Below are 19,001 nucleotides of genomic sequence, written 5' to 3' on the forward strand. Positions count from 1 at the left end.
CAGCCAATGGCATGGGAAACTCTTTTTGGACACGTCTAAAATTTCGCATAAAATTTTATGCGCGCGTGATTAAAAGTCACGTGCTTGGCCCCCAGAGGGGGCCTGAAGTCTGAAGAGGACTTCGGCAACTTCTGCACCTAATGTGGGCACCCGATGACGCCGACGCCAACAGTCGAACAATGCTGATCATAATCTGGGGCAGCATAGATGCTGCTACTAACGAGCCAGGCTAGGTAGCTTTTGCAGACCTTAAAGACTTAGAGCGGTGCTCCCATTGTTTCCACTCGGCTCCAACTAAAGGCTATCCAATTGATTGGTCTCGTTTTCATTGTGGCTCAAGCGGGTTTCTGCTTCTGCGCCTCCACTCTCTCCACTTTGGGTCTGCTGATTGTCGTGTGATTGGCAGTTGGCATCGCAATACTCGTAATGCACTAGCGAAGGGAGAGAGCGACGGCAAGAGGAGCAAGCAAATGGCTAATTGTCGTGGCACGCGCCGGTCCTGAATGGCACCGCGTCCCAAATGGGTCCACCTTTTAAGGTAAGACCAGGAAATTTGTTAATTCGGCTGACAGCTAAATTTGGGAGCTGCGAGGCTGTTGGATGTGGGTCAAAAGGGCAATGATTCCCAGTCACTTTCTGTGGCAGCTTTGGTTTATTGGTTCTACAAAAAATCTCTTGAAGAGAGAGTTTTTCGTTCGTTTCGAGACAAATTGACGAATTGAAACATCTCCCGATGTAATTTTAAAGGCATTCAAAAACTATTGCATGAAACCAAGACTTGAAACTCGACATGCTGCCAAAAGAATGGCCATACCACACCCTCATAGCACCCATTCCAACGGCGTGTCAAGTTGTCAAGTCCCCCTTGCCACAGTCTGTCTGCTTCTCGGCCTGACTGCAGGCTCCTGGCAGGACCAACATGTGGTGACAACGCCGAATTAAGTTATTTGCCAATGTATGGCCAGCATATCAGACCAGAAGCGACCAGACCAGAGGCGAACAGGAGGCCTACCCGGGTCCGGATTGAATGGACTCGGCCTGGGAGTCTAAGAGAACACTTCGCCACTTCGCCCCGCTTTGTCAGGCTGTCATCCATCGCCGATGACAGCAGTTGCAGCAAATAAAGGAACAGCAAATATTTTATGCAAAAGCCGGAATCAATTTTTGCCAATCAATTGAAAAAAAAGGAGGCGATGACATGGGCACTGATGGGGCGACTCAAATGTTTGTTGAACGGACGCTGGACCACTGCGAGATTCACTGCGCAACGGAATTAAAAATTAAATTTTTCAATTAACCCGACAAACATTTCTTCGATTTACTCTTTGGCAGTGTCCAAGTAAATTCTGTTAACAGGAAACACTGGGATTTGGCCAAAAGTGGATTTGCATCAAGCTGAGGTTTATCCCTGGGACTGGTGATAGATACATTAGGTATAACAATATAAAAACTAGGAAGCCTTTTCCAATAAAACATTAATCTAGTCATATTATGGAGATGATCTGGGAAGCGCATGAATTAAATGTGCGAATGGTCTTCAATAACGGGTTTGAGTCTGGATCCGTGTTGATGAGTTGAATGGTTTCGCTGGTGTCTCAATTTCAGATAGTTGCAGATACCATCTGACTCATGCTTGAATTGGAGAACATGACAATGGTGACATTCTTTGTCCATCTTTGACTAATCACCACTTTCGGATGAGAGGAATATTCAATATTTGGCTCGTACTCGAATGAGATTACCGCAATTGCGACATGCTCAGATTCACATATTCATTATCTTGTTGGATTCGTTCATCTGTTATTTCTGCTCTTCTATTTCGCATTTATCTTGCATTATTAATTCCGCCCAAAATAGGCCACACACAAATTTTCGAAATTGCTGTTACTGATGACAATCGGTAAAGCTTTTCATTGACTTTTAAATGTTTTTTAGCATGTACATTTTGGCGTTAGTGCCCATATTGTATTTTTGGTTTGTGGATTTGTCAATGTAGGTTTGTCATTGTATATCAATATGTCGAATATGCTGGATCGGCATCCCGTTTAGCCGTTCCAATTGATATATTTACATGAACTTTGCCCTTGTGGTGCTTGACAGCACTTTCGTTTGATCTAATTTGTGCGAATTATATTTTAAACTCATATATTGTACAGAGTCATACTCGTAGTACAACTGGAAATGAGCTGGCGACGATTCTCCGATAAGCTTCACAAAAACATTCGAACAAAAAACAATTAACAAACAGACAAAAGCCCGCCCGGGCTTTGGCCGCTACTAATTATCACTCTTTAGAGGGAGAGGAGCTGGGTCGTTTCAGATCAGGTTTAGTCACGGATCGAAAATGCTCCGGTCACGAACGTACGGCATGCAACACGCTAGTTGGATCATCGGTCTGCTCTGGCTCGCGCTTCAGTGCATGCGAGTGGCCGGGGGCTGTCTGGAGGACAACTTTCCAGCCAGCGTGATAGAGGATGCCCATCTGAGCACGGTGAGTGATACGCCTCAGTTGAAAGAGAGTTGATACCCTAGCGAAAATCTCTGTGCTGCAGCTGCAACTCTTGGAGAAGTACAAGTATCCGGCAGAGACCCATCAGGTGACCACCGAGGACAATTATATCTTGACCTTTCACCGAATTCCACGACCAGGTGCCCAGCCCGTCCTGCTGGTACACGGCCTGGAGGACACCTCTTCCACTTGGATTATGATGGGTCCACACAGTGGTCTGGGATACTTTCTGTACGACCAGGGCTATGACATATGGATGGGCAATGTGCGAGGCAATCGCTACTCGCGGGGCCACCTGAAGCTAAACCCCAACACGGACCGGGCCTACTGGGCCTTTTCGTGGCACGAGATTGGGATGTACGACCTGCCGGCCATGATAGATGGTGTCCTTGCAAAAACAGGCTTTCATAAACTCAACTACTTCGGACACTCCCAGGGAACAACCTCGTTCTTTGTGTTGGCTTCTAGTCGCCCTGAGTACAACGCCAAGATCCACCTGATGAATGCTTTGGCTCCTGTGGCTTTTATGGGGCACATGAAGACTCCTTTATTGGGCATGGCCAGAGTTGGCATCAAAATGCTGGGCGAGTCCTTGGAGCTGTTCCCACACTCGGACATTTACCTTAACCAGTGCTTGCAATCGGCCGGCATGCTCAAGACCTGCATTCGTTTCTACTGGCAGGTGGTCGGAAAGAACAGCGACGAATTCAACATGGTGGGTAATATACATATGTCGAAACTTAACGCATGGCTAACGCTTATTTGTTTACGTTCCGTTAGACGATGTTCCCTGTGGTGCTTGGCCATATCCCAGGTGGCTGCAATGTTAAGCAACCCGTTCACTATTTTCAGCTGCAGAGATCTGATCGGTTCTGCCAGTACGACTACGAGGCTAAGGAGAATCAGAAGATGTATGGGCGTAATACGCCCCCTGATTACCGCCTGGAGAGGATTACTGCACCGATCGCGCTCTATTATGGCAGCAATGACCATCTTTCCGCTGTCGAGGACGTTCAGCGCCTGGCAAAGATTCTGCCAAATGTGGTTGAGAGCCATCTGTACAAGAGGTGGAACCACATGGACATGATCTGGGGCATTAGTGCTCGGCACTCGATTCAGCCTAAGATGCTCGAAGTAATGAGATACTGGGAGTCCGTTGGAGACAGTAAGTATGCTGAGCCTACCACTAATTTTCCGGTGGAGGAAGAGATTGCTCAGACGGTGACGGTACCAGTACCTGGCTCAGATGGGGACATAGAAGAAATCTTTGATGATGAGAAGGAAGTTGAAGAAAAAAGTGGAAAAGACCAGGAAGGTGGAAAGGGCCAGGATGAACAGCAGGATACAGCTGTGGAGTCACCTTCTAAGGAGTAAAGTTGGATTTTATTAAGAGTTCCTGGTATACTTTATTCGAGATATTTAAATAAAACCAGTCGTTTGCCTTCACATAACTATACCCGATGTGTTCTCATTTTCCATATATATTTATGTCCATTCAATACGTGGATGGCACCTACTGGTATGCCTCCCTTGGAGAAAGACATAGAGAGAGAGAGAGAGAGATTCATTCTAGCCGAACTAAATATCAGTATTACCAAATCTTCTAAATTGTAGAGTTCACATATTTTGGACTTTTTAGGGGTCGGAAGAGGCTGTGGCAATCATTTAAAAAGTACCCTTTGAGTACATACATATATATAAAATCAGAATTCGTATTTTTTCTCATAATGTTGGAAGTACAGAACAAACGAAAATTGCAAGTTTAGAAATAAATGATCAATTTCCGAATATTTCAAAAATTCAAGATTTTCATTCAAAGTGGGTCGGCTTGATCATCCCAGTTGGGAGTACGGGAGATAAAGTCACACAGCCAAGGAGCATCCGACTGCGGATTCACTTCCGTATTCTTGGTGCGAACTACAAAGCGGTATACTATAGAGGCCACGGCAGCCCTGACTTGCAGCCAAGCTAAACGGATGCCAACACACTGACGCGGCCCAAGGCCAAAAGGAGCGAAAACTCCCATCTTCTTGAACCTTTGATATCCGCCATCTAAAAAGCGTTCGGGGCGAAATTGTTCGGGATTGGAAAAGAACTGGGGATCGCTGTAGAGCCCGTGAAGGGGAAGCAGGACGTGGTCGCCGGGATACACTTTGAGGGCAGTGCTGTGGAGACTGCCATGGAAGGTGTATTCCTCCGTGCAGCTCCTGAGAATCCAGCCACAGCTTGGGTTCACGCGCATCGACTCTGTAAAGTCGGACCGTAGGTTATTCATTCAATACTAGCTGGTCTTCGTACTTACCATACACGCAGGCAGTCAAATAGTCCAGTTCGTTCAGGGTTTCTAGATCTGGTAATTTCCCTGGGAACGCGTGCCTCAGTTCCAGCCAAAGCCTTTGCTGACAGGTCGGGTTCTGTCCTAGCTGTGCACGATATCAATATAGACTGAGCCGAAAGCTCCCAACAACTTTGTTGCTCACCAGGAATAGGCATTTTGCTATGGTTAGCGAAGAAGTATCTAGTCCATCGAACATGAAGGTCATGGCATGGGAGGTTAGTTCTTGCTCGGATAACTCGAGATCACGCTCAAGTGCGAGCAGGTGACTGACAAAGTCCTTTCCATTCTGCCTACCTCGCGCCAGACGAAAGGCCTCCCGGGTAAGTTCCGTAAAGAACTGCTTGTATGACTGCGGGAAAATGCTTGGGCGCAGACAGTTGGGCAGGAATGGGAACAGACATTCCAGGGCCCAGCAGAGGGTCAAGCAAAGACTATCCGACTTCTCCTTGTTTATTTCCTTCACGACTACTGGAGAGTCGCTGAAACTGCCGGCCCGGATGCCCAAGACGCTCTCCAGCAAAACCTCACTGTTGAATAGCACCGCCAGCTGCACGGAAGGAGAATACCTGTCGTTGACTTGGACGCGTGGCGTTCCCTGATTCCTACTCACATCTCCAACATCCTGAGGCTGTCCAGAGCGACAATTTCGCTGAATGAAATCGCACAGCTCCTCAGAAATGCGCCGCATACTGTTGTGGGCACTTCTAATGCGAGCAGTGGTCATCAGGGTGTTGAAGATGTCTCTCTGTTTCCGCCAAGCTTGGCCTTTGAGAGAGAAGGGATTGCACATGGTCAGCTTCTCGTTCTTCCAGTTGACGAGCTTCGATATGTTGTTGTCCCCAAAGTGCCTGAAGCCCGCGGTAAGGACCTCGTGTACCAGTCTCGGCTCCAGCACCAAAAGCTTGGGGCTGCGCAGCCAAAAGACCCCCACATAGCTGTGGTCCTTTCGGTACTTCCTGAGGGTTGAGATAGAGAGCTTATCATAGCTCTATACTTTGTTCTCTCGTTTTGTTACATATACAAATCGTTGATGTCCAATGTGAAGTCTCGGCGGAGGAGGACCATATTCGGAAACGTTCCGAGAAGTGGCAGACCACGTATTTCCCTCACATTCCGCCGTCGCCAGTGGCCAAAGTTCCACGTGGCGAACTTGTAAAGAATCAATAGCAGTAGACCCAACACCACCAGTACGAAATGGAGCATATTTTTAAAATGTTTTAGATAAAAGCACGAACTGTTCTGAGAGAGGGTCGAGTATGAAGAATTATCTCAACGGAGGTAAAAGAGGTAAAGTACTGCCCATAGCGTGACTAACTAGGGAAGCAAAATACGTTTGTCAGGGTGTATTAACATCTGAATTTCCATACAGAATAAATAATAGAGCGAAAATTTATCAAGCAATCTATATGTATATTTATATATGCACATACAATATTTGAATGAAATCAAAAACCCATGCCATCTATTTATAGCAACAAAATTTGAAACAAAGTATTAATGGACACTTATTCAGATCCTGTTAGTTTTAGCTCGACTCCGAAAGCAAACGGCGCTTTTTACGAAAATCCATTATTTAATTTGAATCGAAGTCTTTGTGTAGGTGTTGCCGAATACATGTTATAAAATCTTAGCTAGAGGTATGCCGCAGTCGAAACAGTCATACAGATTCGCTTTGGAAAAACTACAACAATCACGTGCCACATCCGCCACATAGCCGCATTAGTAACAAACCACCAGAAACGCTTTGGGAATTTGGAAGCGCAACGAGGCGCGAAAACATTTACTCAACACTTAGCAGCTGTTGGTTGGTTTTCGGGTTCGTTCCTTGTTCGGGGATCGTTGCTGGCGACGTGCGGCGAAAGTTTTTTATGATTTATGAAGCAGGCGACGAGGATGGTGCCGCTGCTGGAGGTCCTGATGTCTGCTGTCGTGGCGGATGCGGAAATGGCAGACTCCCAGGACGGGAGCGCGGCGTTTCCGGGCGGGTGCGGTAGCTAAGCGCTTTCCCGTGTCAGTTTCCCAACAGCAAGTGCTCACTCTATCCCCCGAAACCCGGATATAAAAATTGCACTTTGATGCGTTTTCCTTGCACAGAGCCAGAACTGCAACTAAAATGCTGAAACAGTAAACAATGTGTAGCCGAAATAACAAAAGTTTCTTTAGCGGTTTTTCTCTGCTGTGCTCATTAAAATGTTCGCTAAGAACTAGAGCCACTCGTGGACCTGCTTTTGTCAAACACAAACACAAAACAATGAAAGCCTCACCATACGAGTATGGATGTGCACATACAACACATAGTATGTTTGAATGTAAATTCTACATATGTACATATGCACATATGTATACCCAGCCAACCAAAGGCTCGCAAATGATATTGCACACGACTCAAAGGCGAGACATTTCCCGACAATACGCTCGCATTTGGATCCGGACAAGATGGAAATTGCATACAGGTGTCGTTCAGTTTGTGGCAGTAAAAGTTTCGTTATGTTTTCTCATCCTTTCCTTATCTCTGTTATTGCTGTCTTCGTTTTGACATCACGTCTCTCTCTCTCTCGCATTTTTATTGTAAAACTCTCGCTTGCGAGCATTTTGCGAGACTTACGCAAGCGCTTGTGCACTGGTTTGTTGGGATATGCTGCTTTCTAGACAAACGTGGCGCTAGAGCTAAGTGTGTAATTTATAAGAGTGTTTGTCGGGTGGGATCTAGTACGCCCAGGCTTTGTACGAGTTCACGGGAGGTGTGCGAACGAATGCCGAAACTCAAAAACAGAATTCATAAGGGTATTGTTGGCGACATATTTCCCTCCTGAAAGGCTGCTCCTAACAACACGGCGTAACAAAAATCCATTTCAGAACATAGGGAGAAATCCGCACAGAAATTGGCACAATGAACTCCCCCCAGCGTGAGGATTTCCGCAAATGGAAAGCGCTGGGAAAAGTGAAAATGGTGTGCAAGAAACCGTTTATTGGGCCACCGCTTTGCAACATATTAATTAAAAAACGACACGCTCCACGAGTTTGCCTCCTCTAATATGGAAACTAACTCTCGCAGTAAAGGATTTTCAATGCTCGTATTACCAAAATAATTTGAGGGCAAAAATACGATTAAATTTTATTACGCGTTTTTTCATGTGTATTTTATTTCGATTCTTTTTTTTTTTAAATAAACTCATTTACGTGTGTGCTGTTGTTGCTTATGCAATTAAATTTTTTCCTCGTCGGATTGTTTGTATTTTTTTTTTATTATAATTTTAAATATTTAAACATGCATAGTACTGGTAATTAACTTTAATTGTTGTTGGTTTCCGCCGTACATTGAAGAGTATCCATAGTTTTTACGTACACGGAGATTTAATTTTATGCATTACACCTTACAATAAGTACGAGTACGTAGGACAAAACTAGAGTAGCCGAATTTCGTTAAAAATATTTATAAATATTTACAGGGAACTTAATGGTTTATTAAATACATATTAATATTCAGACGCATATTGAATTTTCATAAGCAAAGTGGTTGGCTTCAAATTGGTATTCATTTTTGGTGGCTTTTAATTTCGTGCAATTTTTGCAGAGTGCGTTTATGTTTAACCTTTTCACTCAATTTTTGTGATTTGAGTAATTGCATTCCGCACATTTGATGAGGCCCTTCTTTGTTACGCTTCCTATCGCACTTATAAAAACAATTTGCATTCAGTCTTTAAAATAAAAACTCATCCTTACAGTTGATTTTGATTCCATTTTTAGCCTCGATCAAATGTGTCTGTCTGTATGTATATTTCACGTAATAATTACCTCTCCACACATACGCACTAGTAAAAATACAAGACGACCCATACAGATGCAAATTTGTAGCTACCCTAATTGCTAATTGGATTTTAGCCTTAATTTTTTCATTCGCATGCGTTTAAATTTAATTTGGTTTTTGGTGTTGCACGGTGCATGATTTTTGGCTTTGTTTTCACTGAAAAACATCGAAGATTATTATTATATTTTACATAAAATTACCGCTGGTTGTTTTCAATTATTTTGAATAATTCACTCCCCGTGTGGCGCAGCGTTTTACAAACATTGCATAAAACTACGAGTAGAGATACGAATAAAGGGAGATATGTCGCTGAACCTTGCCCGAAACTACACATACGACTATATGTATGTATTGTAAGCTGCATGAGTAAAATGTTCATATTTGTAAGGTCTGTTTATACGCTATGTAGACACCGATAACTGCTGAACGCCAAGCTATATGTACACAATTCGCTACTCCTCTATATGGCATACGACCTAAAAGTAATCCATCTTGGGTGCATCCATGGCCGTGTGCATAGTCAGGGTGACTCCACGGTTAATGCTTACAGCCGGGTAGAACACCCCGTACAGATCCCGGAACGCCACCGATCCCTGCGGCATTTCGTTCACCAGAAAGCTGAGTGTGTGCCGCTCCAGATCGAGAAGAACCCCGATGGTGCTTCCCGTAGTGATGCCTCCCTCGACGCGTCGCTCATGGATGGAGTTGTGCTGGAACCAGGAGCGCTGGCGATCGATGTACATGGCAAAGGACTTCTCGTCCTTACCTGGTGGATGTCAGGAAGCAGGGAAAAGTGGGATTAGTTTGTTGTTCAGACAGACTTGTTTTGTAATAATTTTAAATAGCAATTACATAGCAACTATTTGTTGGATATGCTAGATGTGAAGTTTCAAACAACGAACCATGGAAAATTGATTGAGTATGGGATGAGAGTATATCCTTATAATATTCGGTACTGTCTCAAAAAAATCTATTTTTCGCCTCAATCTTTAATTTCCGGATTACAAAATTACGTTGAAGCAACCAAATTTTATATTTCTTTTTTACTTCGGAATCAATGATTTGTAGAATTTCAAAATGAATTAGGATTTTAATTTTGGTAGGGCAGGCAAGGCAGACCGCAATGAAATGGCAAACACCATAGGGAAAGAGGGGAACCACGACCGTTTTTTTCTAATTTTAATTGATATTCGCTTTCCACCGAATGACCTATTTGATTATAATTTTAGAATATTTTTATCTACTTCCACTTTTTAGGTTCCTTTTTTTCTTTCGCTAAATCTGTCTCTCTCTCCCTCTTTTCTGAAACCAAAGCTAGTCCAGACTTAAAGCTTTCATATTCTTTATAACTTCCTTAAATGAAATCCCAAGAATCCGTCGAATAATTATAATTGGTCTTAAAAACTAGTACATCCCAAGGGTTAAGATTTAAACCATGTAAATAGCATGTACTGTATCTCGTATCTGCCAGTCAAACTGATCTATAACTAGTGCTTGAAGCTGCTTCACGAATTACTTGAATAACTAATGAATCTTTTTGATTATAATTATAGCTTTAGTATAAGTCCTTTATGAAAAACTATGAAAAGATTAGTCTGATGTAAGTAACTTTTCCCTTTCATGTGTGTCGCTTTTTGAACTTTAAAACTTAGCTGTCGAGCGTACTTCCCAGACCCAGTCCTATACCCTAAGCGTCTTTCTCTTCAGTTCTCTCAAATTATAAGTGACAAATGCAACAGGAGCTGGAAGAGAGGGCTGCGGGGAGACGCACGAGAGTCGTATAACAACTTGGAAAACTGCAACTGTTAGTGTCAGTGTCAGTTGCTAGGAGGAGACAGCGCCACCTGCTCTGCTCCATTGTTTCACCCGCGGCCACTTCACGCTGGAGCATTTTGCATATGAAAATTTAATTCGAAAACTTGTGCATCGAGCATAGGGAGCTGGTGCTGCTGCTGCCGCTGCTGCTGCCGCTGCTGCTGCTGCCGCTCCTTCGGGGCACGTGTTAAATGGCGCGTGAGTTGCTGGAAGAGTAAATTCTGTAAGTGAAAGAGATACACGGCCCTGGCCGTCTACCCCTACTTCTAGCTGGAGAAGAAGAGAAAAGAATGATGCCTGCCGATTCCCGCAAATAAACTTTTGCATTTGACAAAAGTTAAAGTGCCGCACTTTTAATTACTTTTGTCTGCACTTAGACGAAGTCCCAGTTTGTCTCACATCACCCCACAGCCCTGCTCTCCGCAACCACGCACATTTTCAATCAATTTGCCGAAGCGTTCGTTGAGGCGGCTCTTTTTCGTTCCTTTGTTTGTGTTTGTCTCCAGTGGTCGTCGCAGTCCTCTCCGCGTTGGTAACTGAAACTCGCTTAAAAGTTCCGCTCCTCGCGCACGCAACAAGAAGTGGCAAAAGTTTGTTCCCGCCCACCGCCGGCTCCCGATTTTATTGGCTTGGTATTGCGAGGCGGCCAAATGGCAAAGTTTTAGGCGCTTCCAGCATTCCCATTCACCCTCTACACACGGATACGTCCCATCTATCTATAGCTGGAAATTTTCCGCATATGTATTGGGTCTTTTGTCAATTCCAGAATCTATTTGTTGTGCAGATTTGCCACTTTTAGTTCTCCCGTGAAAGTTTCTGTGCGGAAGGTTTTCTTTCTCGCCGCCGCCTGCTCTGAATTTTTAATTGAATTTCAAATGGAACCAGTAACCCAGTAAAATGCTTTCTTTTTCCCCATTTGTGGCGTACTCACCCAACATTTTGTTCCGCGCCACATCGATACGTGCTACTCCAAATGCCGGATCCGTGTCCGCCGTGTAGTTGTCGATGGTGAACTCCCAGTAGTGGACGCCGCGGGAGAAGCCCACCGAGCCAAGGGCCACCCGGTGCTCCCAGCCCTCGACGCTGACGGTGGCGTTATTTTTGCTAAAGATTAAGCCAGAGCCGGCGCCGCCGCTCAGAACTGGATCAAACGTGAACCAGGCCACTGAAACGATGAGCGGGGAGAAGAGAAAAAGAGAGCAGAGATGAGTGGAGGACCAAGTGAAAAGTGGAAATGAAAACAAAGTCAGACTGGTTGCAATTTTCTCTATTGTCAAAGCTCAAGTGGCCAGGCCATGCCAGAAGAGTCCAGTCCCAGTCCCAACCAAGTCGAGTCCAGGTCCAAGTCAGAGGCCCGAGCAGTCCTCGTGCCGCATAGTTTATGCTGTTATGCCCCGCAAAGTATGCAACGAGCAGCAGCAGCCGCCTGAAGTCGACTCGACTCGAGTCGAGTCGAGTACTTTATTAAATTTCCTTTTTATTGTTGTGGCCGCATTAAGTGGCCGAGCTTGGTCCCAGATCAGCTGAGACCCACTGGGACCTGTTGGCACCAGCTCCGGCTTCGACGCTGACTCCGGTGGTGATGATGATGATGATGACGCTGCAACGTTGCTTCTTCTCCGAGCTGCCTTTGCCGCTGCTATTTTCCTGTTTTATTAGCCACCGAAGGCAATTGTGTGGCCAAACAAGCCACAAAGCAAGCATCTGGGACAAGAGGTCTCTTGGGACTGGGGGTCTGGTCTGGCTCCCCATTGCTTTGTTCATGTCGGGAATATGACTGCCACTAAGGCCGTGAGAGATTTGAGTCAAGCACTATAAACTATGACCACGATGCAGCTATTTAATTAGCCGGTACATGTACATTTCAATTAGTTTCTCAATGAATTTCATTACTGAACTTCAAAGTCGGATTAGAATTATAATCTTACGACTCCCAGGAAACTCGACAGCCATATGTGATCAGTTCATATCTTTTTTGAGGCAAAATCATAAGAAACATTCGAAATTGTAAGACATTATTTCTTTACAATGTTGCAGTTGTAAATTCTCCTGCAAGGATCCTTTCACTTTGGGAAGGATAAAAGTGCCAAGAGTCTTAAAACTTATTTCTGTATTTCCTCCTACACTGCCTTAAGTAATTGTCTATACAAGGTGTTAGCTTGGCTGCGAACCCAGAGCAAACCCATTAGAGCGGACCGCCCGCAAACGTCACGAGCCATAAACTGTTAACTGGTTCTCCGTTAATTACTTGGGGCCACGCGCTCTGTGTAAACACTTTATAAAACAACAATTTGGACGGCGATCTGCGGGCCGGGTCCGCTTAAATCGTCTGTAACCCCCTGGAAGACAACTCGCGGGCTCTTGGAAATAATCAATTAAAAGTTGCAAATTAATGACGACCAACTAATAAAGGAACGGGAGCAGGAGCAGGAACAGGTACAGGCACAGGCAGAAGCACAAGCCAGAGCAGTAAAGTGCTTTATAGACCGCTCTGGCAATTTTATAAATTAAATAACTTTACGCGGTGTTTCATTTGCCATGCGGTCAGGGGAGAAATGTGGATTCGGAGGAGCTGCTGTCAGGTGGCGCATGCATCAATCAAGCGAGAATTGGATTGCAAAAGACATTCTCAGGCATTGCCCCCCAGTTCCAGTCCCACTCCCCGTCCCAGTCCCAGTCCTAGTGCGAGCCCCATTCTGGTTCACGTTTTCCCGCCCGGCAGGCGTAAAGGGGTCAATGGCTGTTTGACATGCAAAGCACGAACGGATGGAGGCGGATGGTGTGGCGCAGGGGACGGCGCATGACCGAAAAGGATTAAATTATAAAGCAGTTGGAAAAGTAGCTCCCAAGCAAATAATGCACCAGCCCCAGCACTAGCCAGGAGGAGGTTAATTGAAAAAGCTAGTACGGCACCGGGGTCTCACCTTCGGCAGTCTGCAGTCCAATCAGCCCCGAGTATTCACCCTCTCCGGCGCTATTGAAGGCCTTCACCCGGGCATTGTACATTGAATTGAAGTGAAGACCGTCGACGGTGCAAATTGTTTCCTTGCCGCAGTAGACTTCCTGTTCGGTAAAGAGAAGGAGAGAGCCAAATTAAAGTTTTCATCGTTAATAAATTGGAGGATGACAGCTATTCATTCAGCCAATACGTTTGTTGACTGAATCGCCCATTCAATAACACTCATTCGCTCGTCCCCACTCACTTCATTCATTCATTCAGTCCCTTAGAAGGGTTTTCATTGATAGTCTCGTACCTGATCATAGTTTCTAAGGGCTAATCAATAATATCATATCATATTCTTCATCTATTCAGATCATAACTGTTGACATTGATAGAGTAATCTATTAATATTTATTCATTGTGGTAGGAATCATTATTAATCTGTAGGACATATACTAATTCTCGTGATCGTTCCTTTAGTGGATTTTTGTGTTATTCAATGCCACTCTCATTCGCTTGTTTACTTTGATATCAACAAAATAAGTAGGATCAATTTGTAAGATAGCTTTTTAATTTTCATCTAACCCTTTAACCGTTTTAGTCTATTCTCATTATTCACTCGTTATGTAACCCCCCAGTTATTGGCAGCTGGTATTCTATTCAGATTTTACGTACTCGAAACTCTCCGCCGCTTCCATCGTCCAGTTCCAGGACATAGCCCTCGACGGTGGAATGATTCGGTGGCTGCCACGCAACTGTGACGGAATTATTTTCCGCTGAACAATCCGTCGGCAAAATGGTTGGCGTCATGGGTGCTGTGTGGGAAACGCATTTTTCTTAATGAATAATTGTGTAGAAACGTTTAAGAAATCGTGCTAATTAAAGGTAAATAAATGTTCTAGTGCTAACAAAAAAATAATTTAAGCAGTGTAAAAGTCATGAAACAACCCACAACCAATAACATATAATACATAAATACTATACGAAATAGCAGACTACGGCCCAGAAGTCATCCCTTTATGTAAGTGCAAAAACGAATCTGTCACCGTTCTGCCATTGTACATTAATCTTTTATTAATTGCACGGCGGAGTTGCCGTGCCCGCCTGCTCGTCGTAAAGTTGCAAAAAGTCATAAAGCCTACGACGTGATAAAAATTCACGATACAACGCAAATGGCAATGGCAAAGAGATGCCAAGTGGAGCGCCTAAAATGATGCCACAAAATGAACATAAAAATGACGACACTTTCCGCTTCTGTTCGGTCTCTGTTTCGTGTTTCCGCTCTTTGGCGCTGGCATCAAATTAAAAAGGCGCCAAAAGCTGTCAAGTGTCCCCGAAATAAGGGCTGGGCAGGGGCAGGGAAGAAGGGTACAAAGTATAAAGTTGGAATCAAGGTATCAAGGATGGGGTAAATGTGAATGCAATCAGGGTAAAAGTGTTGGGATAAGCCTAGGCAGGGCCCTCTGAAGAGGGTCAATTCAGAAGAAAAACAAAAACAACGAAAATAAAAATAAAACATAAAAATAATATCCAGCTTACAATAAAAAATAAAAGCTAAAGTATTAAATAATGAAGAGAAAATAGAAAGGGTGGGATGGAAGTAAGTGAGGAATCAAGTGAAAAGCGACGGACACAAAAATGTGCTGACCACGTCCCCTACCCGGCTGACAAGTTGCGGTGGCATCACCTCATCTCCGCGTTTCACCATTCTCCATTTGCCGGGAACCGGAAGTGAAAATATTTGGACGCATTTTTCGGGTATTTTACTTTATTTTCTCATTTGCGGGCCGAGTGAAAATAAAAAATTATTATGCGTGGGCGTGTGCCCGTCAGCGGAACGGAAAGCAGAACACAGAAAACAGAAAACAGAAAACAAAGGCAAAAGCCGCAGTCAAAGAAAAACAAATCCATGAAAACAAAATGGCCGAAAATGAACCAGGAATACATAAAGAGGTGTGTGTGTGTGTCTGTGTGTGTGGGTGAGTATGTGTGAGTTTGTGAGTGAAAAAATGAAAGCACCAAAGAATGAGTTTTGCCCAAAGAAGAATCAAGCGGATTAAAATTATGCAATTAAATCTCATAAGATTCGTTCTTAAGTGTGAATATTGCATTTGTTTTTAGATATTTTCATTTGATTTTTAACATCTGTGGTTGTGGTTGTTGCTCACCTGCCGGACACCTTTCATCTCCGTCTTTGAGGGCTTTAGATGATTTGGTTTATAGGATGATGGCGATTTTCATTTAAATGAAAGCAAGCAGCACATTCAAAATGGGAGGGAGATGCGAGAGAAGCACATAGGTTAGACACATGATATGTAGGTGTGTAGTTTATATTCTATTTTATTCGTTATCTGCGCCTATGTGTGGGCGGGAGAGGGTGGACTAATGTGCACTATCCGATTTCAACACTTTCACTTTAATTCTCCCGGATTCATTTTTGGGGTTTCATCGCTGGAAATTTGTCAACCCCCCACACACGAGTCTCGCATCGTATCGTATCGTACCGTATCGTCTCTCGTTTCACACTTGCCATACAAGACTGCTCCGAACGCAGTTCTATATTTAATCCTTTCCTCCTGGGAGTTTCCCAAACTATTTTCGAAGCCCCTTCAGTCCCACCTCTTCAACGGCCCTCGATTGAAGAGCTATTCCCGGCATTGTTTCAAGGGTGGAGTGCATGAGTGAGCCGAGTGCGGGGTTTGTTTATGTTTACAGGGTGTTGCGGAATAGCACCATTACACCTTTACACCATTGGTGTCAATGGGATATCGAGTATGAGTATGTGCTTGTGCATGTGCTTAATTAGTGACAGTATTTATGGGGTGGGCGTGAGCCCAATAATTTACCATTCGTTAGAATGGGACTATTAATATCTATTGCATATCAGATATTAAATATCTCTAGAAGGGATACAAAGCGGTTGATGATGATCTTCACTTCTACACTTCTACTTCCAACTCTAGATTGCTTAATTAATTAAATTCTGAATGTTTCTTTCCGAGGGGTTAGCTAGCAAATTCATTAGTCGGCAACAGGTCACATATTTTTGACTCAGTTTCGTTTGGACGAACCTTTCATTTGGATGAAGTTCAAGTTGTCGATGGCCCGTGCCAGGGCGGCGTCGTCTAGCGTCAAGTCCACGATGGGAGAAACCCGCGGCGCTGCATTGGTGACCTCCTGGTGCCAGGTCATGTCCGTGTTCGCCACCCGATTGATGAGCATAGAACCAACCTGAAAGGCGCAACCATCAGATAATAATAATGTTGCCATATGCGAGTACATACATACATACATATGTAAATATGTTAAAGGAATACAGACCTGGAGAAATGCGGCGCTGTCAGTCTCTTTCAACGCCTCAATGCAGAACTGGATGAGCCCTGTGGTCTGCTGCAGCTTGCCAGTGCAGTTCGATTGCTGATCCTGTGGGTGGAATGGAGGGAGGGGAGGTTGCAGTAGATACAGCAGAGGACAGGACAGGGCAGGGCAGGGCAGTACCCACCTTCAGTATCCTGATTTTGGTATCCTTGTCCATGCGGATGGCCTCCAGCAAATACTCGCGTCGGTCGTGGATGGCCTGGATGAGGGCCTCGCACTGGGCGTGCACCAGACGCTCGAATTCCATGCAGGATTCCTGATTAAAAAAACCGAGGCTGAGAACATGGTCCTCTTCGGAGTGCGGCTCACTTACCGTCACTTTGTCGCTCATGCCTTTAAGGCGCTGGATGAATTCGGTTGTGGAACGTGCCTTCTCCGACAATTGTTGCAGATTGTGAGAGAGCTCCGTCTGTAAAATATGGGAATCGTAGGACAATGACATCAGCTCAAATATTAAAAAGAGCATTAAAAGCACGAATGCAGCAATAAAAGTTTACGGTTTACGGTTTCTTTTATGAAGTGCTCGCTGCACGGAGGAACACTTTCAGTCACGCCTGCGGTGACAGCTCACTTCACTGCTCCATAGTTACAGTATATAGTACGTACGAGCTCGAGTTCGAGTTAGAGTTCCAGTAGCATAAAAAACCCACACCCAGGCCACAAAAGAATCAGTTGAAAATATGGTCGTACTGGCAGCACGGCTCAATTACGGGAGCATAGAATATCACGCAACCCATTTCCACATCCACTTCGACTGCCATTTCCACTATCCGACAGTTGCAAAACCTCATTTGTTGAATGTTTTTGCCAAAACATAAAAGAGACAATGTTTATGTTGCGGCATGGCATAGGAGGCATTTGCACTTGACACTGACATGACACGACACGACACAACACGACAGGGCAGGGCAGGACGGGACAGGACGGCAGCCATTTGAACAATTCAATTTTCATCAACGGGAAATTTGTTCAGCAATTAAATTGCTCATACTCGTACGCCGTCCCCACGGCCTCGTCTTCAACAATTTCAATTCATTAGCATTAAAATGGCTTCGTGAACCCCGGCCCATCCATCTGCATCTTTGTTTGTAATGAAGCATACACTGCTCCTGCTCCTGCTCCTGCTCCTGCTCCTACTCTGGCTCGTACTCCCGCGCCCTTTTCCTGCATGTTGTTGCCCGCAGGACACTTTGGCATTGAGCGTGCAACTCCATCGCACCATAATTGTCCGGCTGGATGTCGAGGAGCTGGCTCAAGTGCTTGCCTGACGACTCCGCTCCAGGACAGAACAGATCCAGGAACAGTGCCAGTGCCAGAGCCAGAGCCAGACCGAGACAGAGACCGAGACCGAGTACACCCTCGTAATACTGGCCCGGGGCATTTACATGCTTTTCACTTTTCTAGACAAACGGGAAAACAGAAAACGGAAAAGGACCATTCCGTTCCTTGCCTGTCTGTCTGCGTCCCTTTGGCGCTTTTGTCAGACACGGCGAATACTCATTACCACTTTTGGCATTTGTTTTCTGATTATTTTATTCTATTTGCCAGTCGTCGCCCTTCGTACGCTGTGGCTGCAGCTGTTTCCCGCCTTTGTTTGCTTATCAATTCAAAATAGCTGCAGGTGCACAATTATGCTGGCCTTGCAGGGGGAGATCGGGATCCCGAAGCGAGCTTTTTGTACGGATATCTCGGTAGGTCCCGGGTGACAGTAGTTAAAGCAACAGATTTTAAATTAAATACATCCTGGGAAGCCCATACATTAAGTCTGTATGTCAGACGAAACCCTCATCCCCATCATCCCTGCTCCCCTTTTGCACTTTTGCACTTTTCTAGCAGATTTCACCATTTCAATCCACTGACCAAAACTAAATCCCTTTGCAAATTCACTCGTAAGTGAATTTTCCATGCTTTCATAATTCTTTAAAAGACCATCGCAGAGCCCTGTCGAAAAGAACTCGGAATGGGGCCCAATTACGGGAAAATATTTGGTATCCAGGCCCCCGTAATGAGCGGGCACCCTCGAACAAGGCAGCTTATGACGATTACATTCATTAGCTGAATGCCAGCCCCTTCCTGTTCCAATCCTTCCACGGACAGACAGACAGACAGACAGATGGCTAAGCGCCGAAAAGTCGGCAAGAGAGAGAAAGAGCTGATAGTGCAGGGGGACGGACGGCTAAGTGCCGGCCAAGAATGCGCAACTCGGACAGAA

The 19,001-nt window shown here is 44.8% G+C and overlaps 3 protein-coding genes across 4 annotated transcripts in view; 1 reads left to right on the plus strand and 2 right to left on the minus strand.

The window, feature by feature from the left end:
* Positions 1 to 396: 396 nt before the first annotated feature.
* On the plus strand, positions 397 to 3,960 carry LOC111073964 (lipase 1). The gene is made up of 4 exons (XM_022366533.2): positions 397 to 538; positions 2,157 to 2,491; positions 2,553 to 3,224; positions 3,290 to 3,960. Exons 2-4 carry the CDS (start codon positions 2,345 to 2,347, stop codon positions 3,881 to 3,883), a joined length of 1,413 nt encoding a protein of 470 aa, XP_022222225.2. The 5' UTR covers positions 397 to 538; positions 2,157 to 2,344; the 3' UTR covers positions 3,884 to 3,960.
* A 247-nt stretch (positions 3,961 to 4,207) lies between these two features.
* LOC111073963 (probable cytochrome P450 28c1) lies at positions 4,208 to 6,096 on the minus strand. The gene is made up of 5 exons (XM_022366532.2): positions 5,863 to 6,096; positions 5,458 to 5,803; positions 4,990 to 5,394; positions 4,812 to 4,932; positions 4,208 to 4,756 (listed from the first exon to the last, which is right to left on the minus strand). The coding sequence occupies exons 1-5, from the start codon at positions 6,048 to 6,050 to the stop codon at positions 4,323 to 4,325; spliced, it is 1,494 nt and encodes a 497-aa protein (XP_022222224.2). The 5' UTR covers positions 6,051 to 6,096; the 3' UTR covers positions 4,208 to 4,322.
* Positions 6,097 to 8,804: 2,708 nt separating this feature from the next.
* LOC111073957 (E3 ubiquitin-protein ligase TRIM9) overlaps positions 8,805 to 19,001 on the minus strand; it is an 84,201-nt gene continuing 74,004 nt past the window's right edge. The window contains exons 2-10 of one of the 2 annotated variants that reach the window (XM_041595929.1): positions 17,103 to 17,198; positions 16,914 to 17,045; positions 16,733 to 16,834; positions 16,483 to 16,642; positions 15,580 to 15,612; positions 14,087 to 14,226; positions 13,395 to 13,533; positions 11,402 to 11,635; positions 8,805 to 9,421 (exon numbers count right to left, since the gene is read on the minus strand). In XM_041595929.1, the coding sequence (XP_041451863.1) occupies positions 9,132 to 9,421; positions 11,402 to 11,635; positions 13,395 to 13,533; positions 14,087 to 14,226; positions 15,580 to 15,612; positions 16,483 to 16,642; positions 16,733 to 16,834; positions 16,914 to 17,045; positions 17,103 to 17,198 (1,326 nt within the window). In that variant the 3' untranslated portion in view covers positions 8,805 to 9,131. The remainder of the gene's footprint in view (positions 9,422 to 11,401; positions 11,636 to 13,394; positions 13,534 to 14,086; positions 14,227 to 15,579; positions 15,613 to 16,482; positions 16,643 to 16,732; positions 16,835 to 16,913; positions 17,046 to 17,102; positions 17,199 to 19,001) is intronic. The other variant, XM_041595930.1, reaches the window with a different exon arrangement.

This window comes from Drosophila obscura, unplaced genomic scaffold (assembly GCF_018151105.1).
Source record: "Drosophila obscura isolate BZ-5 IFL unplaced genomic scaffold, ASM1815110v1 contig_9, whole genome shotgun sequence".
Taxonomy (NCBI): domain Eukaryota; kingdom Metazoa; phylum Arthropoda; class Insecta; order Diptera; family Drosophilidae; genus Drosophila; species Drosophila obscura.

What these genes read in the sequence shown, in the direction of transcription:
- LOC111073964 (XM_022366533.2), top strand. Translation starts at nt 2,345, where the DNA reads ATGCTCCGGTCACGAACGTACGGCATGCAACACGCTAGTTGGATCATC. An exon ending in AGGATGCCCATCTGAGCACG is followed by an intron (nt 2,492 to 2,552) that starts GTGAGTGATACG and finishes TCTGTGCTGCAG; the next exon opens with CTGCAACTCTTGGAGAAGTA. An exon ending in ACAGCGACGAATTCAACATG is followed by an intron (nt 3,225 to 3,289) that starts GTGGGTAATATA and finishes ACGTTCCGTTAG; the next exon opens with ACGATGTTCCCTGTGGTGCT.
- LOC111073963 (XM_022366532.2), bottom strand. Translation starts at nt 6,050, where the DNA reads ATGCTCCATTTCGTACTGGTGGTGTTGGGTCTACTGCTATTGATTCTT. An exon ending in AGCCTCAGGATGTTGGAGAT is followed by an intron (nt 5,395 to 5,457) that starts GTGAGTAGGAAT and finishes CCTTCCGTGCAG; the next exon opens with CTGGCGGTGCTATTCAACAG. An exon ending in TAGCAAAATGCCTATTCCTG is followed by an intron (nt 4,933 to 4,989) that starts GTGAGCAACAAA and finishes TATCGTGCACAG; the next exon opens with CTAGGACAGAACCCGACCTG.